The 25,746-nt window shown below is 45.0% G+C and overlaps 1 protein-coding gene across 1 annotated transcript; it reads right to left on the bottom strand.

The window, feature by feature from the left end:
* Positions 1–5,570: 5,570 nt before the first annotated feature.
* LOC114592998 (keratin, type II cytoskeletal 6A-like) lies at positions 5,571–23,095 on the bottom strand. Its single transcript, XM_028721459.2, has 9 exons — positions 22,320–23,095; positions 16,435–16,649; positions 14,304–14,364; positions 13,692–13,787; positions 12,256–12,420; positions 10,981–11,106; positions 9,214–9,434; positions 7,014–7,048; positions 5,571–6,917 (listed from the first exon to the last, which is right to left on the bottom strand). The coding sequence occupies exons 1-9, from the start codon at positions 22,869–22,871 to the stop codon at positions 6,598–6,600; spliced, it is 1,791 nt and encodes a 596-aa protein (XP_028577292.2). The 5' UTR covers positions 22,872–23,095; the 3' UTR covers positions 5,571–6,597.
* Between the last annotated feature and the right edge of the window lie 2,651 nt (positions 23,096–25,746).

Below are 25,746 nucleotides of genomic sequence, written 5' to 3'. Positions count from 1 at the left end.
CTGCCACATATTCTTGATGCAATAGTGCAATAGAAACCATCTGTATGATACATTTAAAGCAATATCATGCCACTTTAAACATCCGTAAAAGTAAAGGGACCCCTGACCATTAAGTCCAGTCGTGGCCGACTCTGGGGTTGCAGCGCTCGTCTCGCTTTATTGGCCAAGGGAGCTGGCGTACAGCTTCCGGGTCATGTGGCCAGCATGACTAAGCCGCTTCTGGCGAACCAGAGCAGCACACAGAAATGCTGTTTACCTTCCCGCCGGAGTGGTACATCTACTTGCACTTGTGCTTTCGAACTGCTAGGTTGGCAGGAGCAGGGACCAAGCAACGGGAGCTCACCCCGTCGCTGGGATTCGAACCGCCAACCTTCTGATTGGCAAGGTCCTAGGCTCTGTGGTTTAACCCACAGCGCCACCCGTGTCCATCCGTCTGTGAAGGGTTCTGAGAGCTGTTAGGAGACCATTTGCCCCTTACAAATCTACAGTTTCCAGAATGGTTTAACAATCAATCTTCCCTGCCCAGGTAACTCCATGAACCCCAATGCTCACACAGTAGTTCCTTGCCCAGAAGGCACGTCCTTCACATTCAGTTGACCCACAGTCAACTGTCCCAAAATGAAACCCTCCACTTCCACATTCTGGTGGGCTATTTATTCCCCGCTCTAAACTACTAATACCTCTAGATCTACCCTTCCCACTTCCAAAACTGGGTCTCTTACTTCCAGAACTGCTCATCTCCAGAAGGTTTGGAGCCAAACATAGTACCCAAAAATCTTCCTTCATCTCTACAATCTTCTAGCCAAACACTCTTCCTGCAGCAGTTCCCTAAGCTTTTGTAATCACATTCCTCATGCATACAATTGTATCTCTTGTCTTTGGAGCTGCTACCTGAACTTCTAGAGCTACACATATCTCAGAGCTCTCTTTACCTCTAGTGTCATATCCACTACTTCTACAAAAACGCTCTCTTACAAAAATGGGAGAAGCATATTCTTCACTCCCACAAGGTGCTGATCTACCTGTGCTACCACTAGAGCAGGTAATCCATCTGGAGCAACACGCTACCCTTCCAGAGCTATATCTCTGAATTGCCAAGCAATGCCCTCAGAGTTTTCTAGGCCACCTGAGATATCTCCACAAATTGCAGCTTCAGAGCAAGACGCTATCCATTGTTTTGCATAACCTCCAGTTTTTCAATTGTCTGAGGCAATTTCCAAAGTGCTTGTTCCTTTTTAACTATATCCTTCAACCTTGTAGCTGGGTGTTCCACAACCACTTGCAGTAGCTGGGGTTCTGATAACAGCAGTCCCTTCTGTCCTTGCACCCCGCTTAGTTCCATCCCCAAGTTTTGGGCAGAAGACTGCAAAAAGCGATTCAGTACTTTGAAGGCTCACACTTTGCAGACTATATTGCTGTAAAAATGTAAAGGACCCCTGACAGTTAAGTCCAGTCGCAGACGACTCTGGGGTTGTGGCGCTCATCTCACTTTACTGTCCGAGGAAGCCGGCGTTTGTCCGCAGACAGTTTTTCCGGGTCATGTGGCCAGCATGACTAAGCTGCTTCTGGTGCAACGGAAACTCAAAACCAGAGCAGCACATGGAAACGCTGTTTGCCTTCCCACCAGAGCGGTACCTATTTATCTGCTTGCACTTTTTGGCGTGCTTACGAACTGCTAGGTTGGCAGGAGCTGGGACTGAGCAACGGGAGCTCACCCCATCACGGGAATTAGAACCGCCGACCTTCTGATCAGCAAGCCCAAGAGGCTCAGTGGTTTAGACCACAGTGCCACCCTTGTCCCTAAAGATAAAGGACCCCTGGGCGGTTAAGTCCAGTCAAAGGCGCCTATGGTGTTGCTGTAGCATTTCCCATTTGGTCGACAGCATCATCTGCTGCTCAAGGAACTGGATCCAAAACATGATGCAAAACAAAAGAACAACAAAAAACTGAAGGGAATTGCAGGGAGAAAACAAAAATCTCATGCAGATTTCTCATAGGAGAAATAACTCCTCAAAATGCTTTTTTTTTTATTCTGAAAATTCATTGTGGTATGCTTCAAAGGCAGTAATTTAAACATGAGCTATATAGTGTCCTGCGCTCAATACCTCCCCCAACCAGCACAATTTAATTTAGCCCAATCCCTAGCCCTTCCCCCTTTTGAGAGCCAGTGTGGTGTAGTGGTTAAGAGCGGTGGACTCATAATCTGGGGAACCGGGTTCGCGTCCCCACTCCTCCACATGCAGCTGCTGGGTGACCTTGGGCCAGTCACACTTCTCTGAAGTCTCTCAGCCCCACTCACCTCACAGAGTGTTTGTTGTGGGGGAGGAAGGGAAGGGAGTTGTTAGCCGCTTTGAGACTCCTTCGGGTAGTGATAAAGTGGGATATCGAATCCAAACTCTTATGTGTTTCATCCATTCATACAGGCAAATAAGCAGAAAAGCTAAGCATAAGAGGCCTTTCCTGCAGACCAAATAGCAGCTGAGGGAAGAATTAACTCAATTAATTTTCAAATGGCTTAATCTCCAGCAGTAAGTTCTTGGCTCAAGGGCTTGCTCCAGTGCTCCATGCCAAGTTTTGTCCTGCAAGAGGAATGTGCTAGAAGCAGAGCAAGCACTATAATTAATGTTGTACTTCCCAGAGGAAGCGCAGCTGGCCAAGAAGACTGATACCACTGCTGAGCAGCAGTGACAGAGTCTGAGACAAGTGTACGCGCCCGAGACACCGCATCTCTCCCAGAAGAGACGTATGGCTCGGGCGTGCTGCAGGCCCCATGGTGAGTGCCCCCCAGAATTTGTCACCCTTTCAGTGGTGGCACCCGGTGTGGAGCGCCCCTATCACACCCCCATTGCTACGCCCCTGTGTGTGGCAGGAATAAAATGTATCAACTAATTTTAGAAGCTAATATTGTTGTTCTTCTGCACACTCAAGTATTTCCCTGGGAACACTGAAATCTTCTTTTTTGTTGCAGTTGGCCCATGCTGGTTGATTTGTTTGAGGCCTTTTGCCCAGCCAAAATAGGTCCACAAAGCAGCTTTTGGGAAGAAGACCTATAGCCATGAAGTCAATGCAACACTTTAGGGGGGAAACAATGTCAGCATAGAACAGGCTGTCCAGTGATCTCACCTGACAGGTGTTTAGGACGAGGTCAGCAACCTGACCCCAGGAAGATGGCTCAGGTCATACAGTCATAGAACTGTAGAGTTGGAAGGGATCACAAGGTTCATCTAGTCCAAGCTCCTGGAATGCAGGAATCTTTCGCCCAATGTGGGACTCAAAGCCATGACCCTGAGACGAAGAATCTCATGCTCTACCAGCTGAGCTATCCCAGAGTGCATGACAGAAATATATCATTCTGCCCTTTTGCATGAAACAGAATCCATGATGGATATCTTCAAAATGCATATAAGATAACTAATTGAGGCCTCCTGAAACAGGGACGTATTTAGATTATAAGGTGCAGGCAAGGCATTGTCTTCTATGTACTTGTGAATGATGCTGATGCTGTTTTCCCCGACACACATCCCTTTTGTAAAAGTGCTGAACACAGCCGTAATGTAAGTAACATTCACACTGTTTTGTTATGTAAAAAGGTAAAGGGACCCTTGACCATTATGTCCAGTCGTGGACGACTCTGGGGTTGCGGTGCTCATCTTGCTTTACTGGCCGAGGGAGCCGGCGTACAGCTTCCGGGTCATGGGGCCAGCATGACTAAGCTGCTTCTGGCGAACCAGAGCAGCGCATGGAAACGCCATTTACCTTCCAGCCAGAGTGGTACCTATTTATTTACTTGCACTCTGGCGTGCTTTCGATCTGCTAGGTGGGCAGGAGCGGGGACCAAGCAACAGGAGCTCACCCCGTCGCGGGGTTTTGAACCTCCCACCTTCTGATCAGCAAGTCCTAGGCTCTGTGGTTTAACCCACAGCTCCACCTGCACGAATAGCAAATGGCAGAGGATCCTGTTATATGCACCATAGGAAGAACTTAGAAAGCTGCCTTACACTACTGGCCCTTCTAGCTCAGTATTGCCTACACGGATTGGCAGCACCTCCCCATGGTTTCAGCCAGGGGACATTCAGAGCCCTACCTGGAGATGCCAGAGAACTGAACCTGGGATCTTCTGTATGCAAAGTAGATGCTCTACCACTGAACTATGTCTCTTCCCCTACTGGAGGGAATCCTCCACTGGTGCCGATGGAGGTTTCCTTCCCACTGTAGAATCACAGAACTGTAGAGTTGGAATGGATCCCAAGAGTCATCTAGTCCAACTCCCTGCAGTGCAGGAATCTATTTATTGCAATAAACAGCAGTGTGTTTGGAGAGTGGTGTTATCTGGTCTGCAGAAAGAGAGTCCATGTTTTTAAATGTTTACATTTTGAGCCAAAAATAAGGCCTCTCATACCACAGAGCTGAGAATAATGTAAGTTGCAGACAACAGTGAAGTGGGGCCAAATATATGAGGTGAGGGAGGGGAAGAGAAAAACATATGGCACCAGCTTGGGATTGAAATGGCCATAACTTTATTGAGTTATTCAGGTATAAGTTGGCTTTGACATCAGCATTGGATCTTTATCTTGAATCAGTCAACCAACTGTTTGCTGATACCTCCATTAGGGTGGAACCTGGTGGTAAGGATATCCCACTGACACAAATCTAATGGGTCGTGATTTTGGTATATCCTAAGGCCCATCAGTCCCCCATGTGGGGCTTTGGGGAGAACCCAACCCCTATACCCTGTTACTGGGGTATCCTGAATTTGATCCTGGACCTGGGGGTCGGGCACCCACCCACCCCCTAGGTCTTGACTAAGAATCCAACTCAATGCCCTTTTTGCCAAAAAGTTGTGACAATTGCTACGAGGTAGGCAAAAACCCCAGGCAAGCCCGATTCATCTGCAGGCAAATTCCTTCCTAGCTCTGAATATGGCAGCTGAATAGTTCCAGAGTAAGGCATACAGGTGAGCTGCCTGCTTATGTCCACACGGTAAGCGGTCCTTGCAGCGGAGGTATGTTTTGATTTTCAGATTTTGACTGAGCTTCTGAAATTCCTCCTTTACATCCTTGCAAAGGTATGAGGTGGGTATTAGCGTTGACTGAGCTCCTATCTGGCTTAGGATGTCCCTGTTCCACCAATCTTTACCCCTGAATATTGCTTGTGTTCACTTTGTTCAGTGGGAGTATGGAGTTTAACGGAAGGGCACCATGTTGGCTCCACCCTGGTTTTAGAGATGGGAGAATCTGTCCATTTTGATTTCTCTCACATGTCTGCCTCTCACGCCACTGGAGCAGCATGAACACATGACAAGTACCTTGTACTTCACATAAGCCAGACATGGCCAAACTTGGCTCTCCAGCTGTTTTGGGACTACAACTCCCATCATCCCTAGCTAACAGGACCAGTGGTCAGAGATGATGGGAATTGTAGTCCCAAAACAGCTGGAGGGCCAAATTGGCCATGCCTGACATAAGTGCTCTCCAGAGTAGTCTGCCTGGGCCTGATCTGTAAGAACAGTTCTACCTGTTGCCTAGAGAGATACCAATGCTTTGAACTGTAAAAACAACAAGGAGTCTTGGTGTACCATAAAAGCTAACAGATTTATTGCAGTATGAGCTTCCATAGACAAGAGCATACTTCATCAGACTTACGGAACGGCCAATGAAATTGTTGAATACTTGAATTGTAGCTTATTGTTAGCCATGTTTAACAATGGAAACACACAGACTGTGTGTTTTAAAATGGAATATACAACACAATTATTATTATTTTTAAAGGGAGTTTATGAAAGCACTTCTGTTGTTTTGCGCCACCTTATTTATTCATTTCTCATTTCGCTTCCAGACATTCCTTTTCTTTGCCACGAAATGGGCTTGGGGAGGAGCCACTTAGGTGAGAAAAGAGAAATTCTGGGACAAGGCTATGCACCAGTTTGCTTCAGAATTATGCAACTGTAACGAAAAGGATGAGAGTGCTCTGGAAGAAGCACCCCATGGGTAGAGAAGATCAAGTATCAACAGAGAAAACTAGAGCGCAAGGAAAAAGCAACTCTCTACAACCTTATTGTGACTGAGCATTGGGCTGAAGACACCACACTATTGGAACAGTCATGTCGCGTGGTACAATTTCTCCTGTACTGTACTACTTCAGCTCTTTGCTTGGGTGAGGAGAGCAAGCACATTTTTAACTGCTTCCCATTTATTACAAAGCCTCCCTATCCACACAAAACTGGCATGCCAGCGAGAAAGCTGAACAAGAAACCCTCCTCCTTAACACTAATTTAGGAATTCATTTTCTTTCTTTCTTTCTTTCTTTTTAAAAATATGCCTACATATTCAAGCCTGGGCTTCTCCTGTCTACAGCCTGGTACAAAGCTGCGCCAGCTAACCTTTCTCATCATGACTCAAAGAGTGGCATAAACAGAATAATTGAATATTTGGCACTTTCCTTGTTGCATTGTTGAAGGGGAAGTTATACAGGTGAAAACCACCAGTAGGTGTGTGTGTGTTATGGGCTTTGAGGGAGATGTACATAATTGGGGGAGAATCTTTGTTTTATTGAAGCAAGGAATGGTGGGTACTTTTGGAGGGTGTGAGCAAGGACACCTTAGCTGCTTATTCTCTTGCTTGAAGAGGAATGTACGATCTTCACACTCGAACTGCCACCTCCATAGCCATATCCTCCACCGGTGAGGCTTCCAGAACCGCTTAAACTGCCTCCGGTACTAATTCTGCTGACTCTTCCTCCTCCAACACTGACATGGCCATGTCCACAGCTCCCGCCTCCTCCACCGCCAAGGCTCATCCCACTTCCCCCTCCGACGCCATATCCACTTCCTCCTCCAATGCCGTATCCGCTTCCGCCTCCAAAGCCATATCCTCCTCCACCACCACCACCGCTGATGGTGCTAGAACTGCTGACCACAGCTGTGGGGTAGAAAAATCATATTAGAGATGCCCTTCTGTCCCTCAAGCAAAGAGCCTTGTTTCTTAATGGAGTCAGATGCTATGGCACATACTTACATACGTTAACAGGGGTTGAGAATTCTCCAGACATCCTAAAAAGATAAACACAACCTATTGAGGTGAGAGCAAACCATGCTAGACCAGCCTGATAATTTCATTAGTTATAGGGATTGATTTAGCTCAGCCTTCCTCAACCTGTTGCCCTCCAGATGTTTTGGACTACAATTCCCATCAGCCCCAGCTAGCATGGTCAATGGTCAGGGGTGCAGTCCAACCCACTCTTTAGTGCTCTATCAGAGCAAATGTCAATTCAGGTTTTTCGCAGATGGACATTTGCTCCAATTCAGCTTCCAAGAGTGGGTTTTCATGGGGAAAGCTCCGGAGCAAAAGGGGAATGGGACACAGAGCTTTGAATTGTGGGCTGTGCCACAATTTAAGAGTGAAGGAAAGGTAAGGGTGGATAAGCCCTGAGATGAATAATGTAGCTTTTGGCAGAAGTCAAACTGCAGCAAACGGAAACAGTGCTGCATGTGACAAAAACAAGGTGGAACAGGAAACAGCGCCTCCTAATTTGGAGGGCCACTGCTTCCCAGCCCTGCTCCAGTACTTGAATCTACCTACATTCATTCTATTTGGAGGGGGGTTAATTTATATATCTTGATTTTTAAAAATCTAAGCACTGTACCCGGGGGTGGAGGGGTGCGGGGCACCCAGGTGCCGAATTCTGGGGGGCATCAGGGGCCCGTTGCTGAAGCTGCCTAAGATTATGCTACGTATTGTATTGAGCTGCTATGCGGCAGCAGGGTCAGCGGCACCTTTGACCCGGCTGATCTCGCGCCGGAGAGAAAATGTTTATTTTTGCTAATTGTCTGCATTTTCTTTGACTAACTACTTAGTACTTAGGGCTCTACTAAACATGGTTTCAGCACAAGATTTTAGTTTTCCATTTCTGCAAAAATGTGCCAGCTAAACTAAATTTGTGGGCGATGGGCAGATCTTAGCGCATATGCTAAAGACGGCCCTGGCAGTGTACGCAAACCAACGTAAAACAAAAAAATTCTTTAAAAAGATTGTTTAAAAGCTCTTCCAAAGAAACTCCCTTAAAAGAATCAAGTCTATTTGTCCTAAGAAAGTCTTTAAAAGAATCCTTCCAATAGCACCTCAGAGACCAACTAAGTTTGTTCTGGGTATAAGCTTTTGTGTGTATGCACACTTCTTCAGATACTCTGAGACAGAAGTCACCAAACCCTCACATATAATAAGAAGGAGGGGAAGGATTGATGACTGCAGTTGGTCTGACAGGAAAAAGCAAGGCATTTTTAAAGAGATAGTGACCAAAAATATCTTTAGCAAGCATCCCTTGCTTTTTCATGTAGGAGTAATTAGAGTAATCAACAGTTGTCAACAGGTTCACCATGCGCATTAGCCAATCACCCATTCCCACAACCCTTTTAAGAAAAATCCTGAAATACAGTCATACCTCGGGTTACAAATGCTGCGGGTTGCGTGTTTCCGGGTTGCGGACCGCGCTGAACCCGGAAGTACCAGAACGGGTTACTTCCGGGTTTCAGCGCTCACGCATGCGCAGAAGCACAAAATGACATCACACGCATGCACAGAAGCGCCAAACTGCGTCACACATGTGCGCAGACGCTGCTCTTCAGGCTGCGAATGCTGCGGGTTGCGAACGTGCCTCCCGCATGGATCACGTTTGCAAACCGAGGTATGACTGTAAAAAGGTCAGACATTTAAAACAGGATAGCGAGGGTGCCTGTCTGATGTTAACAGGCAGGGAATTCCAACGCAAAGGCACTGCCACATTGATGGATTGACACCTGACAGCTGCAGAATGAACATTGCATAGTACTTGAAAATTCAACAGATTTACATTCAACAGAGTACATTCCTCATTGAAGAGACTTCCCAAGGGCTACTAGGCAGTGGCTGCTCCATGAACTGGATACAGGACAGGGGCAGAGCTCAGTGACAGAGCATGCGCCTCATATGCCTATCCAATCCCTGTTTGCTCCAGTTACTGTTGGGGACGGACTCCATTCTGAAACCCTGGAGACGGTCAGTGTAGGCAGTTCTGAGATAGGTGAACCAATAGTCTGTCTTAGTATAAATCAGCCTCCTATGTTCCACATTCTAAAAAGAACTAGGAGTCCCATTCCAAACATCCAAATCACAAAATGGCAGACATATTTTGCACCTGGATCCACACGCCGTCAGATATGTCTGATTTCCCAGTGCCTACCTGATCTCTTCTCCCTCCAGCAGTGTCTTGTATGTAGCAATTTCAACATCCAGGGACAGCTTCACATTCATCAGTTCCTGGTAGTCCCGCAGCAGACGAGCCAGCTCGTCCTTTGCCGTGTGCAGAGCAGTCTGCAGGTCCACCAGTTTTGTCCTGGCATCTTTGAGGGCCATTTCCCCACGCTGCTCACATTCTGCTATGGAAGATTGCAGGCCATTAATCTAAAAAATAAAATAAAATAAAAAATGGAGAAGTACCTCCTTTGGTTATGAGTTATTAATCATGTGGGTTAGTTTCCTACATCTTTCCCCCAAACGCTATTCTGAAAGAAAGGGGGAGTATCAAAGATGGCAATTGCCAAGGCAACTGTGCATCTGGAGATGTCTTAATCAAAGATTTTGTGGGCTCTGCCAACATCCATTTTATGATACAGGATCCAGTAAAATAACCTGATGGTAGGTTTTGCTTTCCGCTTTCCATTGGTCTTTCCACTTTCTTCATCATCATGCAACACTTCTCCTCTCACCACACTCAAAACTGACCAATCTATTGGATGGGTAGTGTTCATATCCAAAGTCCTGAAAGCCCTGAAAGAAACACCCTGCCCTCATATTGCTGCTTTCATTTGTGATGCTGTTGCTTGTTACAACGAGAGGTGATTTTTTTTTTTTTGCTTTATGGGATAAGGGATGAGGAACAGGTTAGGACTAAAGAAGTACTCTGTATGTAGGAAGGAATGAGGCCAAAAAAATAATAAATAAAAAATGCAAAGGGAAGGCCAGCTTGGAACTTTCTTTCATTCTATTGGCTATTGCTAACTCTACCCACTGAGTCTATCTACAAGATCTTACTTTGATACTATAGTTGCTCACACAAACATTCAAGAGAAAGGTTTTTAACATCTGGTATTGCAAGAGTCTTGCCATAACTGCTGTTGTTCACTTCTCATTAGAGATGTCAGATAATTCCAATGACAACAATGTTCTCTTATTTGTTTCATGTCTGGAATGGAAACTAATCCAGAGAATACAGTTGGCATTCACTGTTGTTGTTGCTTTCAATCTTGAAACAATTCAAAATTGAATGCATTCCCCCCACTATTTGCATTGCATTTCCTTTGCACTGAAATGAATGGGGTGGATGCTGTCATTGCATAATTTATGTAATATAAGCCACAGTGGACAGTGAGATGAATAATGTAGGTTTTGGCAGAAGATGAACTGCAGCAGAGCAGAAGCAGCACTGTATGCAACAAACGGTGTTCCATGGCTCTCCACTCTCTCCTGCCCCTGCTATTTCTTAAATCCACCTCCTTTCATAAGCCAAAGATGCACCCAAGCATCGATAATTGCATACGGTAAGCCCAGGTTAAATCCTGGGGGTGAGGAAGGTGTTAGGAGGGTAGAATATATGAGAGCTGTCTGAAGGCATGTTGTTCAGGTCTGGACCTGGGAGTTGCATGGATGGGACAATTGTATAGACAATTGTATATATAAGCTGCTTTAAGCTCCTAGGAGGAAGAACAGGATGTACAAGCATAAGACACAAATAGCAATGACACAGGTCCTTGACAAACTAAATAAAAGCGATCAGAAGGAATTTTTTGGATATCTTGTCATTTGCTCAAAACATGTCCAGGATGGGCTGAGCTTGACATAGATTTATACAGCATATTATAGGAGAAGGAACCTTGAGCCTCATGAAGCCCTTAACTGCCTCAATTGGTTGCCTACAGACTATGCGGAGGGGGGGAAAGTTATGTCTTACAGCTTTCTGCACAATTTCAATTTCAGAGCGAAGTCTTTGGACAAGCCGGCTCATCTCTGCGATCTCATCTTTGGTGGATTTCAAGTCATCGCCGTGTTTGAAAGCTGTAGTTTGGAGTTCCTGGAACTGATACCCACAAAACAAAATAGCAATCATCATATACTCCATAAGCAATTCATGTCAACAAGTTCTTCTAAGTACATGTCTGTAAATGGATATAGATAAAGGAGTTGGTGCTCAGTTAGATTTCAGTTGGTAGCATGTTGCATTGATTAGAAAGGACACATCGTTGCAATTTTACAAAGAAAGGTATAATGGATGCACTTCTACACAGATGTTGGAAACAGATAAAGTTCTGGATGGTATTAAACCAGGGATGTGGAACCTTCGGCCATCCAAATGTTGGACTACAACTTCCACCACCCCTCCCAATTTGTCATGTTGGAGCTGGAAACTGTTGGAGTTCAACAACACCAGGAAGGCCATATGGACCATATCTTTGTACTAAAGTGTAATGTGTGAATATTTTCTGCTTAAGCCAACAAAAATGAGTTGAACAATATAACACAACATGATGGCCAATAACAATGGCACTAAACATTATTTATAGACTAATACAAATGATCAGAAATTGCAACCAAAGTCTCTAAATCTTCTTCATCAGTGACTACAGTATCATATGAGCACTGATCCAGAGCATATTTTATATTTATATTTGCTTGCATGTAAGATTGGCTTGTTAAGAAATTGAACTGCATCCTTCTCATATTAATTCTTACAAATCTGGCTGATGAAGAATTGATCAAGATTGGCTGATGAAGCATTGAACGAAACAGATTGGTTATCCGGAAACTCTGTTCCAGCGATATTTGGTGACAGATTATGTATATATCAAACTTTTGAATTATTCTACCGCGACTGGTGAAGAAGATTTAGAGACTTTGGTTGTAATTTCTGATCATTTGTATTAGTCTATAAATAGTGTTTAGTGCCATTGTTAATTGGCCATCGTGTTGTGTTATATTGTTCAGCTTGTCTATATAAGCCAGCAAAGACACATGGGAGAAAATCTTTGTGTCCTTATGAATGGACTCATGTGGAAATACTTAATGGAAGGAATTCAATGTAGTGCTAAGCTGATTGCTCCATTGAGAAAAGCATTTGAATTCCAATGAACAATTTGGAACAGTTCAAAAATCTACTTTCAAATTCAGGAGGGCCTTTGAATTTCAGTTTTTGGCAACACTTTGTGTCTGAGCTACAGCAAAATTTTACCTTATTTTGGTACCAAGCCTCTGCCTCAGCTCTGCTCCTGTTGGCAATATCTTCATACTGAGCTCTCACTTCAGCAATGATGCTGTTCAGGTCCAGATCTCTGTTGTTGTCCATTTGTAGGACGACATTGGTGTCTTTAACCTGTGCCTGTACCTGAGTCAGTTCCTGTGGGAATTATTAAAGAATTTTTATTATCAATTGAAAAACTTTTGTACTATCTTGGTCTTTACATCTTGTGGTTTCTGGCACCAGCAGGTATTTATTCATTTGTCCAAGGTATTTTTAATCCTTCCTTTCTATTAAAAGGGACATTTGAGATAGCCTACAAACTGGACCTGTGGTTGCTGAAAAGAAATGGATTTTGTTTATAGCCTTGCTGCAAACACCACTATCGTATCCCCCCTTATGGGGGGGAAGCAGAGACTGTACTTGAAGGTGCTGTCACAAAAGGGGGAAACTCTTCCCTCACTTCTGGTGCCTGACAGCCTGGCCTTCATGTGCCTGTATGCACAGAGCACATAACAGCATAGCACATCCCCAGCAGCGGAGGAAGCTGCTCAGGAGCCTGGGGTGGTGCGCCCAGGGGTGGGGCGAGCTGCCCTTAGGGCCAGGGCAAGGGTGGGGCACACCACAGAGTCTGCCTGCCTCCTCCCCCTCAGGCGCCCTACAGCTGGGGGGGGGAGGCAGCAGGCAGCCTATTTGGGCAGTGCGGAGCCTGTGTGCGCCCAAGCCACCGTGTCTATCCCAGGAGAGATGCATGGCTCGGGTGTGCTGCAGGCCCTGCGGTGAGTGCTGCCCGGCATTTTGTCACCCCCCTCAGTGGTGACACCCGGGGCAAACCATACCCACCACACACCCCTTCTTCCGCCTGTGCACATCCCAACCAAGGACCCTGGCACTCACCCTGCCATAATAACAGGAATTGGTTTAGCCAGTGTTAAAATTAATGACTGGCTTGAAGAGCGAAGTTCAGTTTAGGATGTTTGCTTGTTTTTAACAAACTGGAATAAAGTCAAGTCCTTGGGGAATAGATTGGCAGGTGGATATGAATTTGTTGAAGTACAGGTGTACCTCGGAAGTTGAACGGAATGCATTCTGGAAGTCCGTTCAACTTCTGAAAAGTTCGAAAACCAAGGCACGGCTTCCAATTGCGTCCCGATTGCACAGGCGCACCGGAAACAATGGCGGAAGCTGGACCAGATGTTTGGCTTCCAAAAAAACATTCAAAAACTGGAACACTCACTTCCGGTTTTCGATCATTCAGGAACCAGAGCGTTCAACTCCCAAGGCGTTCGGGAGCCGAGGTACGACTGTACTTTAGTCTGTCCAAGGGATCTGTTGTTTGTGGGGCTGTAGTTATTTGTCACATTATGGATGATGCAGTTGGTTTAGGAATACATTCCCATACAGTTAGAAAAGGAGATGAAAATATTTACCGCATCAAAGAGCGCTCTTAAGAACTGGATGTGCTGAGTCAAGGAGTCAGCCTTGGATCCCAGATCTATCTTGTGCATGTAGGAGCCATCCACATCCTTAGGGGTGAACATAAAATCACTGTTAGCATAAGCCGGGCAGAGCAGTGTGTGCAATAAGGCCCAATATTAGGGGCAAACTCCAAAACATATTGGTGTGATACACCCTGGAACAAAGTGAAGTGGAATTCCCTGATGTGAATCTGTTGATTAAGAACCAGCCTCAACAGCTAGGCTTCTGTTTTGTCAAAAGTCTTCCTCAAAATTGAATTTAACAATCAAAATCCACCCAAAGCTGAGCTTTAGATAATTTTAAACATTAACTGAAAAGTAAGTGTGTGACCTTTCATGCCAGCTCTGACTATTCTCTGCTTCACCAGTCAAACGGCACAAACCATGGTTTAGGTCTGGGTTTTGCACAAGTGGAACTACAAAATGCAAAAGTGCTGACTTTAGTCATTATTCTTGCACTACAGACGGATACATGAATACAGATACTTAGGATCAGCGTGTATAAGAAATAGGAAATAAGAGTGGTCTGCCATTCTGGTTTTAAATTTTCCTAATGCCACTTACCTTTTTGAGCACCACAAAGTCATTTTCACAAGCTGTACGTTTATTAATTTCATCTTCATATCTGTTAGAAAGGGGGAAATAATTATTGTCACCATCATAATTTAAGTGCATGATATACAAACCATACAGGCATAGAATCATAGAATTATACAGTTGAAAGGGACTCTGAGGATCATCTACTCCAACCCCCTGCAATGCAGTGTCCCGTATGGGGACTGAACCTGCAACCTTGGTGTTATCAGCACCACACTATAACCAACTGAGCTATCCAGTAGTATATATCTTCATAACAACATTGTGAGGCAGATGAGGCTATGAGACAGTGATTTACTCAAAGTTTTGCAGGAAGCCCAATGTTTTGGAAGACTGCTTTATCCCAAGAGAATATGCTTTGTGTGGACAGGCAGAGTCCCCCAACCCCAGGCAACCCCTGAGCTGAATAATGACTCAAGACAACGTGCTATGGGATTAAAATTGGCCACAACTTTATTAAGTTTCAGATGTAGGAAGACCTTGGCTCAGGCATTGGGCGTTTATCCTTCCCAGTCCCCAGCTGGGGATCTGGGAGACATCAGGGTTATCCAGAATGTGTGGGGATTGGGCTGGTCTGGAGAACATATGTTCAAGCAGAGAGCCCACCCCCCCATTTTGCCACCATCGCAGGGGAAAGCAATGACAACCACTTGGCGTATGGCCAATGCCGCCCCTCAAGGCCCCTTTAACAGGGAACCCTGGGATCACCGCTGCAAGGGGGGCGTGGGTCACCGCTTCACACCCACCCACCCCATTTAGGAAGATAGACTAAAGGATTCCGCCCAAGGCCTGAAACCGCCAAAGTTGTGACATTTTGCTATGGGAAAGGCAAAACCTGCCAATGCAGGAAAATTCCTTTCCAGCCCTTCAACAACAACCATGACGTAGCAGCGTCCGCGTAGATGTGGAGAAGAGGTTAACCTGCAAAAGAAGGCTTAACTGAGGGAGGGCAGGGTGGGAGAAGCTCTGGAGCCAACTGACCCTTCGCAGGTAAAATTGACCTTCTGTTCTGTGGGCAGGGTGGTCCCTCCCAGTACCTGGCCAATCCCCTGGCAACACCTCCCCAAGCGGGTTTGGGCGATTGGCTGAGGTAGGTGGAAACCTCCAGGTATCCAGCCTGGGGAGGGCGAAGCCAGCCTGTACAACCGGGAGCCACACTGGGATCTGGGGAGCTGTGTGCGACCACGCAAAAGGCGCCCCATTTGATGTGGGGAGTGGTCATTCTGCTGGATCACAGCCATCTCACACCCTCCAACTTCCTGCTGATCAAAATCAAGACGCTCACTTTTTGGTCCCAAATTCCTGCGCCGGGCCAAAAAGCAGGACATGCCAGGATCCAATCAGAAACAAGGATGGCTTCTGTAATTCCGGGATGTCCTGCTCAAATTGGGATGTTTGAGGAGTATGCTATCCTTGTAGGAAATTAACTGATGATGAATGGAAGAGACCTCCCAAAAGTCCAGAGGTGGGAAATACTTTTCAGCCTGAGGACCACATTTCCCCATAGAGAACCTTCCAGAGGCCACATGCCAAGTAGGGCCAGAGGCAAAAAAAGTGGGCAGAACTATGGATGTCACTTTTTAAAAGTAGGCTCGATTTCAGTCAGGCTAAAGTCACACACACTCACACACAACACACACAACACACACATCTATTTGTCCTCCAAGCAGGCAAGCAAGAGGCATTGTCACCCTCACTGCCACCTTTTCTGCCACATAAAAGGTAAAGGTAAAGGTACCCCTGCCCATATGGGCCAGTCTTGACAGACTCTAGGGTTGTGCGCCCATCTCACTCAAGAGGCCGGGGGCCAGCGCTGTCCGGAGACACTTCCGGGTCACGTGGCCAGCGTGACAAAGCTGCATCTGGCGAGCCAGCGCAGCACACGGAAACGCCGTTTACCTTCCCGCCAGTAAGCGGTCCCTATTTATCTACTTGCACCTGGGGGTGCTTTCGAACTGCTAGGTTGGCAGGCGCTGGGACCGAGCAACGGGAGCACACCCCGCCGTGGGGATTCGAACCACCGACCTTTCGATCAGCAAGCCCTAGGCGCTGAGGCTTTTACCCACAGCGCCACCCGCGTCCCCCTTCTGCCACATACTTGTTCTTGAAATCCTCTACAAGCTCCTGTGTGTTCTTCAGTTCAATGTCCAGGTGGTTTTTATCGTTGACTAGGTGGTCAAGCTGCCTTCGGAGAGTGTCAATGTAAGCCTCATAAAGTGGCTCAAGATTGTCCCTCAGAGCTGGGCTGCCCTGCTGGTAGAGCAAGTCCCATTTGGTCTCCAGCACTTTGTTCTGTTGCTCAAGGAATCGCACCTGAAACACAACAAGGGAAGGGCAGAGATGAGACTAGAGGTTATAGTTCCCAGGATTCCTTGAGGAAAACCACATACTTTAAAGGCGTGGCGTGGATGTGACCAGAGTCAATTCACAGAGCTTTCATCATGTAAAAAGAAGATGGTGAGTCTCTGGCCCTGTACTAAATACCTGCCATGCACATTCTAAGGTATTACACTCCTGTGGTAGGACTATACCACCACAGGTATACCTGTCTCACAATATATTAGTACCAGGGGAGGCATAGCTTCCTTCAACCTTGCGTCTACCCCTTCAGTGCATTTTAAAAAGCCAATTAAAACTGAAATGAAATCATGCATGCATTTATAACTCAGCAATATTTGAAATATTACGTTCTAAAAGGCGGAACTGACTTTTGAAAATGGTGACTTTAAAATTTTTATTGTGAATGACCATTAAGGTAAAGGTAAAGGTACCCCTGCCCGTACGGGCCAGTCGTGTCTGACTCTAGGGTTGCGCGCTCATCTCGCTTAAGAGGCCGGGGGCCAGCGCTGTCCAAAGACACTTCCGGGTCACGTGGCCAGTGTGACGAAGCTGCAGCTGGCGAGCCAGCACCAGCGCCGCACACGGAAACGCCGTTTACCTTCCTGCTATAAAGCGGTACCTATTTATATACTTGCACTTAGGGGTGCTTTCGACTGCTAGGTGAGCAGGAGATGGGACCGAACGGCGGGAGCTCACCCCGCCACGGGGATTCGAACCGCCGACCTTACGATCAGCAAGTCCTAAGCACTGAGGTTTTACCCACAGCGCCACCCGCGTCCCATTAAGACCATAAGTATATTTGCAGCAGCAACAACAACAACAAAACCACCCAGTCCAGAGGGGCCCTTAGTGAAGATCTGCTCAGTACATTTGGGGAAGTGAAAAAATAGAAATGTTTTTCTAACTAGTAAGGACTCTTTGTTATAAAAGGAAAGCCACTTTGTATATTTTGGGTGTGAGCATGATCCGTTCTTGATCACGGAGCCCCTAAAGTGAGAGTGAAAATGTAGGAGAGGGGGAATTGGGTGGTGCTGGTAAATGATTTTCAGTTAAAACGTATTTATTATTAAGATATAAATCAAGCACAGAAACCCATTTCCTAACAGTAATTCAAACTCTCAAATTATTCCAGAATACAGGCTTTTAAACTGTGGGAACTGAATGCATACTGGAACTCTGCCAAGGAGTCTCTGGGTGGCCTTGGGCAAAGTATCTATATCACAGTTTCAGCTCCTTAATCTGTACAACAAGAGACATAGTAATAAGGAACTGAGCCTAAAGGGATGTTGGAAGAATTAATGGGATAATGGTTTTTGAAGCTTGGTGCAAGTGTGACACAGTTGCAAGAATATTCCCAACGTGGGACTCTGAAACCCTGGCTTGCTCACTTGGATGAAGATTATCCTTTCCCCATTAGTAGAGCGCAGAGCCCTGGACGTCTTTGAAGGGGGAGGGAAGTACCGTATTTTTTGCTCTATAATACTCACTTTTTCCCTCCTAAAAAGTAAGGGGAAATGTGTGTGCGTCTTATAGAGCGAATGCAGGCTGCGCAGCTATCCCAGAAGCCAGAACAGCAAGAGGGATCACTGCTTTCGCTGCGCAGCGATCCCTCTTGCTGTTCTGGCTTCTGGGATTCAGAATATTTTTTTTCTTGTTTTCCTCCTTGTGGTCTGGTGCGTCTTATAGAGTGAAAAATACGGTAATTCTGACATAAAGGTAAAGGTAAAGGGACCACTTGACCATTAGGTCCAGTCGTGACCGACTCTGGGGTTGTGGCGCTCATCTCGCTTTATTGGCCGAGGGAGCCAGCGTTAGCTTCCAGGTCATGTGGCCAGCATGACTAAGCCACTTCTGGCGAACCAGAGCAACGCATGGAAACGCCGTTTACCTTCCTGCCAGAGCGGTGCCTATTTATCTACTTGCACTTTGACGTGCTTTCGAACTGCTAGGTGGGCAGGAGCAGGGACCGAGCAACAGGAGCTCACCCCGTCGCGGGGATTCGAACCGCCGACCTTCTGATCAGCAAGTCCTGGGCTCTGTGGTTTAACCCACAGCGCCACCCATATCCCCTAATTCTGATATAAGCAGTAGGAAAACTTTGCTTATAAGAAGTACAGGTACAGAGAAACTGCTGGAAAGTGTGAAATTATATTGAGAGTGTCTTTAGGTTTTAGATTCTGCACAGGAGCAGGCTGCATGTCTGCTGTTCTTTGAAAATAATGCTATGTCTAAAATAAGGCCTTTCCATATCATATTTAATGTGAGAAGACAGGACCAGAATATCTTCCCAATATATTTTTTGGGAAACCAATAAGGGAAATGACACCCCACCCCACATGCTACATATTCCTCTTCTGATAGGGCAAGGAAGCATAAGACTATCATCACTTGATCTCCATTTCCCCCTTCAGCACAAGAATGCACACAGCCCCTGACTTCATATCTGATCTATCTCACCTATGGCAGCCACAATAGAACAAGAGTGACATACAAGAAGTAGCCTGAACTGGTTTTTGTATAAATTCAATACTATATATGTACACGTGTCCCTGAATTTTTCACAAAGGAGCACTTTCCTGATGAAACATCTGTGTTCAACATCTGTGAAAATTTCTGCCTAATATTTCAATAGGGATGGGCCAATCTGTAAATTTCAGTTTCTTTTTATTTCTTCTTTCCCCCCATCCTTCGCATTTCCATATCACTTTGCAATAATAATAAAAAAATCCTAGTGAAAAGTCATCATCATTTTAGTGTGAATTTAGTGTGAATATACATTTTTGTGTGCGATTTGCCTAACAGAGACATTTTTGCAAAACGATTTCCCCTGATGTAATGTATGTCTGTATGTTTACTAATATTTGCATGTACATGCAGACTTTAGCGTATGCACTTTGTAGACATTATTGGCTGGAGAACTGTATTTCAAATTGTAAAGGATGTGTTTCTGTTCACATCTTGATTCAGAAAGTGCAAATTGAATTGAATTCCCCACCTATTCCTACATTTTGAAAACACTAATATTTATATTTTGCTAATCAGTTGTTAAATTCAGTGCTTGGGCTATCACATGTGGCTGCAATACATTTTTATAGTCCCTTCTTCATCAAAATGTACAGTGGTACCTCAGGTTAAGTACTTAATTCATTCCAGAGGTCCGTACTTAAACTGAAACTGTTCTTAACCTGAAGCACCACTTTAGCTAATGGGGCCTCCTGCTGCTGATGCGCCGCTGGAGCACGATTTCTGTTCTCATCCTGAAGCAAAGTTCTTAACCCGAGGTAATTTTTCTGGATTAGCGGAGTCTGTAACCTGAAGCGTATGTAACCCGAGGTACCACTGTATAGCACAAAGGTCTAATTACAGCAGAACCCTATGCCTGTCTGTTGAGAAGTCCCAGTGGGACTTGCTCTTAGGGAAATGAGAACAGGACTGGAGCCTTAAATTTTGGGGAGAGAGTGGGGTTATTCAGTAGCTTTGAATTAAATTATTATGATTATAGCATTTCAGTACAGCTGTAGATAGTGCCCTACTCAGTTACGCAATCTTCCACTCTCTTTCTCCATTTGCATTTTAAAAGGGGAAAACAATGACGTTCTCCTGGCAAACTGTAGATGTGCAGCATTTGATAACTTTGTCAAGGCTTTGGAAAGCAATGAGCTTCCCAAAGGGGAATGTTTTGAATGAGTGTTTGGCATGAAATTGACAAGGTAAATGTCAGAGACAATTTTAACTGAGGCGAGCCATTAATTCTCCTTTAAAATTGCTGGAATTTGTCCATCTAGAAGATTATTAACACATCTTAAAGGCTACATTGAAGAGCTACGAAAATGATCGTGCTGAACATGGAGAAATTTAGTGAGCCTTCAGCTACATTGTGACTTCAGAAGTATCATGTGACCCTAGCCTTCCCCACCCCAGTACTGGATCCACAGTTCTTTGCATCTTTGCCATTGGGTTTAATTCTTCCTTTTCTTTTTTCTTTTCAAAATTTGTGTACTGCCTGTCATCCGCAAATCTCAGGGCTTTTCATGACATAAAATTTACCCTTTACATTACTGCTGTAGAACTAATCAAAGATTTAAGATTTATGTGTATTATTGCTGTTGTCATGATGATGAGAATGAGGATGAGGATGAAGATGAGGATGAGGATGTAACTTTCTCAAAGACAAATTTCAAACACAGAATCTGTAGCATTTCCAAATTCAAAAAGGTAAGTTCTAGAATCTTGCTAACTGTTGACTTCATGAAATTTCATTTCCATTCCATTTGGAATAGATTGTTTAAAAGTAGTTTGGTCCTCAAAATCACCTTGCATGTGGGAAGTTTGAACCTCAGGGGGGAAACCAATAAAATGGATGCAATGAGTTCTGTGTACATTCCAGCCATTCTCTGCTCTTGTAAAAAATCTACTGTGTATCCAGGAGGGCTATATTTATTCAGATGCATCTCAATTTTAGGAACACAAGATCATCTTTTGAGACGCAGCAATGAAATGCCGTATTTTTTGCTCTATAAGACTCACTCAGGGGAAATGTGTGTGCGTCTTATGGAGCAAATGCAGGCTGCACAGCTACCCCAGAAGCCAGAACAGCAAGAGGGATCGCTGCCCTCTTGCTGTTCTGGCTTCTGGGATTCAGAATATTTTTTTTCTTGTTTTCCTCCTCCAAAAACTAGGTGCATCTTGTGGTCCGGTGCATCTTATAGAGCGAAAAATATGGTATTTGTCCCAAATGACTTGCTCTGCAGATTAATGTCTGTTGAGGAATCAAAATGGTTTGTGCCTCATGGAGGCTTTTATAAGTCAATATAATTGACGCTGCTGGTCCTACATTTGCTTGCAAGGCTACCTAGAACACTAGAATAGCATTATCACTATTGAATTTCTCCGTCAGAGATCTTTCCTAGCCCATGTGCTAGAAATGCTGTCGATAGAATTTAGGTCCTTGCACATATACTCTGATAATGGGAGCTCTACTCATTCCATGTTATGCTAATACTAAATGCCCTAAACATGTAAACATCCACAAAACATAGAACCGGCCTTTTAAGCATATGTGATCAACAGTAAGGTATGGTCCACAAGCTTAATGGCTCATAAACATCTAAATTGCCCAGATGGCATGATGTATGGACTCTTTAGAAGCTTACAAATCTCAATGGTTTATCTTTTTACATAGGTATAAGTAGATAGAATCACAGAGTTAAAAGGAACCAACTACTCATCTCATCCTCAGAAATTAGCTCCTTCTCATATCTGTAGCATCCTTGACAGCTGCTTGTCCAGGCTTTGAACAACAAGGATATTCTACAATCCCCTTAAAGAAGCTAATTCCGCTGCTGAAGTATGCTTGCATAGTTTCCTAGTGTTTAACCTACATCCATAGATTAAAGTTATTTGCCCTTGCCCTAGAATTACAAGCAATTGAAAACCAATATTTTATTGCTTCAGGCCTAGTGATGCTGTCTCTCCTTAGACTGTTTTGTGTTCACCAAGATACCCATACATGAAATAGCATCATTCTAACCATTTGTATTGCGAGAAAAAGTTACTTCATTTCCTATTTTAGAATATCAACAGGTCATTTTTGTCTTCCTTTCGCCCCTTTTGCAACACAACTTCCTCCCTGTCCCATCTTACCTTATCGATGAAAGAGGCAAATTTGTTGTTGAGGGTCTTGATCTGTTCCCTCTCTTGCACCCGGACCCTCTGGATGTCAGGATCAACCTCCATGTGCAGAGGAGCCAATAGGCTCTTGTTTACAATGACATTGTGGATTCGTCCCGGAGCTGGACAGGGAGCAGGGCCTGCAAGGGCATATCCACCACCACCACCAAAGCCTCCAACATGACTGCCCATGCCAAGACCACCACCAAAGCCTACCCCACCACCATAACCTCCATAACCACTGCTAAAACTGCTGAATCCTAGACCGCCCCCAACACTTCGTGCGCCAAAGCCTCCTCCAAAGTGAGCACCACCACCACCACCAGAAACTAGGCCCGTGGATATCCGCCTGCTTCCATTAAGGTTGTAGAGACTTCTGCTGCCAAAGCCACCGCTGAAGGCTCCCACTCCTCCAACAGGAACAACGGAAGTTGAGCCGCTGCCCATTCGAAAGCCACTGCCAGAAACAGAATAGCCCCTTCTTCCACCTGTTGAGAACGACCTGGAACTGAATTGCCGGTTCATTGTGGCTCCTTGGGAGGATGGCAAAAGTTAGGATGGCAAAAGCTGCGAAGCAGGGAGAGACGAGCGGAGACTGGAGGAGACCGAGAGCCCCCTGTGATGTGGGAGTGGGATATTTCTCCTTATATGTGTTTGGAGAGCTGGGCTTGGTTGCCTGGGAATGGGAAGATTACGGCTAAATATTCATCAAGGGCTTGGCTTGCCTTCAAGCAATGAGTTCTCCACTAACGGCTCAACACCAAATGCAACACACCTATTAGATAGCTTTTAATTTGTCGAAATTGCTTGCCATGCAATACTTGCTCATTAGCATCTCTTTCATGTTAACCGCTACCATGGTTGCCTCCTGCAAACGGCTTTAAGCTATGGGACACAAAGGTGAGATAACGCAATGTCGGATGATGCTAACCAAGAGATATATTCTCTACCCATTAATGGTCTTGCATAGAGAGATCCAAGTATGTGTCGGGATAAACAATGTTCTGCAGAAGCCATAATTTGCACACCTTTAGGGTGATATCCTTTAGAGAACGTGAGACGTGGAAAAGGGAAACTGATGTTTTGTGTGCAATAAAATACAGAAGTCGTTCAGTGAGGAGGAGAGGAGGAATTGCTACCTGGTGTTTCTACTCACTTCCATTCTTCATGAGCCAATGGTGATGTGAGAAGAAACTAGCAAGGATAGAGCCATTGGGTAAACAACATATTTTACTTCATGCTAGAGCATCACTGATATGCAAGGTCTATCTACCCACTCTTGTTGCTTTTCATTTGTTTGCTTGTTAGCTGGACTAAACAGATTTACGTGTACCACACAGAGACTAGCGATGGGGGAAGAAATTTGATTCACTTCACATACAAAGTTGCCTAACTCACACTTTCCAAGACAATGAATTCTGCATTTCTCCTAATTTTACAGTGTAGTTCTCCAACCCAGTGATGTATACAAAAATGCATGAAAACCTAGAATATGCATGCCTATAGCATTGAAAATATCAAACAAAATGCATTGCATTTTGGGGAAATGCTATGCAAAAAGGTATAGATTAGGCAAAACTGCACACAAAAAATATGTATATTAGGAGAAAATCACACTAAAAAGCTTGTGAATTTTCACAATGACTTTTTAAATGCAGACTGATGTGGGAAACTCTAGGGATGGATGGTTTGAGAGGATATTGCCTTGTCGGAGCATTTAGGAAGTTTCTGAGAGGGGTTAAAAACATGACTTGTTTGATGTTGTATGGGCACAGTTTATATGCCCTATACATGAAAATAATGTGCTTCATAAGTCTCCAACAACACAAGCCTCTATGTGGCAAGGCTACTTGAAATCTTGTTTCATCAAATCTATTGTATTATGATGTCTGCAGAATTGTACCGGACCTTCTGTTTAATTTATTCCAGCTGCAATAATGTTCTCCACACAGTCGTTGTTCCTTGCTTTTTTATTGTTGGCCTTGTTTGCATGTTGTTGCTTTTGAAAAGTCAACAAACATACCTTGTGTGGGAAAAGAAATGTGAAAAACTAAACATGAGTTTGGGGAAACTAGAAACTGAGAGAGAAACGGATACATTGGCCCATCCCTGGTGGAGACCTCAGTTTAATACTTGGGACACACCTAACTTTAAACGGAAAAACACCTCCTCGGAGATGGAGGATTTTCTGCTCGTGCCCTTCAATGAAATGATTTTTTAAAAATTTCTAAAGAATATTTCCAGTTTGTAGCCAATGTCCAAAGAATTATCTCCTAAGACAATATTAATTTTAAAATACCCTCATTGCTAAGTTTCCTATAAAAACCATTTTGTGAATGAAATATATAAGCACAGTCTCTACGTATGGAGGGATCCTCATAGAGCAGGTGTGAGGAACCTTTTCTTCCTCCCGTGTAGTTGGATTACAGCTCCCATCATCCCTAGCAAACATGGCCCATGACCAGGGATGACGGATGTTGTGGTTCAGCAACATCTGGAGATCTAAAGCAGGGGTTGGCAAGGCTTACTGGGCATGGGCTGGATCTCTCCCACGGAGATCCTCCGTGAGCTGGGCCGGCGCAGCGCAACGCTGAAAATCGCGTCTGCGCATGTCCGCGGCGCAGGAAATCACCTCTGCGCATGCCCAAATGCCAGAAATCGCACCTGCGCAGGAGCGATTCCCGGCATCTGGGCATGCGCAGAAGCTATTTCCGGAGCCGTGGAAGAGAGTCCCTTCACCACGCTGTGTCGGTTTAGCACAGCATGCAGGGACTCGCCAAGCGGGCGGCTCATGGTCTGGTTAAACGACCCTCGTGGGCTGCTTCCGGCCCATGGGCCTTAGGTTGCCAACCCCTGGTCTGAAGGTTCTCCACACCTGTCAAAGAGAGATGCAGAAAAATCATTTCTTCTGTTTCCCTAACAACATTCATGAACACAAGAACCATAGTGTGTACCCCAACAAGTCCTCCCTAATGACTTGGTCCATTTATGCAAGTTCCAGACTGTAAGTAACTTAAGAAAGACAATAAATACAAGGAAAGAAATTTTGGAGATGCGTGGCAGACTCCCCATTGTCCCATAACAATTTGTTGCCATGTCTGTACATTCACCTATGGACATAAGCTGAGGAAGGAAGGGAAAAGCCAAGCTCTGTTGAGTTCAATGAGCATTTCTATTGCAGGTCAGCAATCAAAGATTTGGGAGAGCTTTGTATGGCATATTTTGCTTACCGCTATCAAGAAAACAGAAAATCCTGAACTGGGGGGGGGGGGTGAGGGTAGAGATGGGAAGCCGAGTCTGTTTTAAAAAAAACTTTTTACTTTCATGGGTATTCCATTTCAAATTTACACACGGTGAGGACTTCAGTGGGTTGTATCCAAAGCAGCACAAATTCACAGAA

The sequence above is a fragment of the Podarcis muralis genome, chromosome 2 (assembly GCF_964188315.1).
Source record: "Podarcis muralis chromosome 2, rPodMur119.hap1.1, whole genome shotgun sequence".
NCBI lineage: Eukaryota > Metazoa > Chordata > Lepidosauria > Squamata > Lacertidae > Podarcis > Podarcis muralis.
This window is presented reverse-complemented; position numbering and strand designations above follow the sequence as displayed.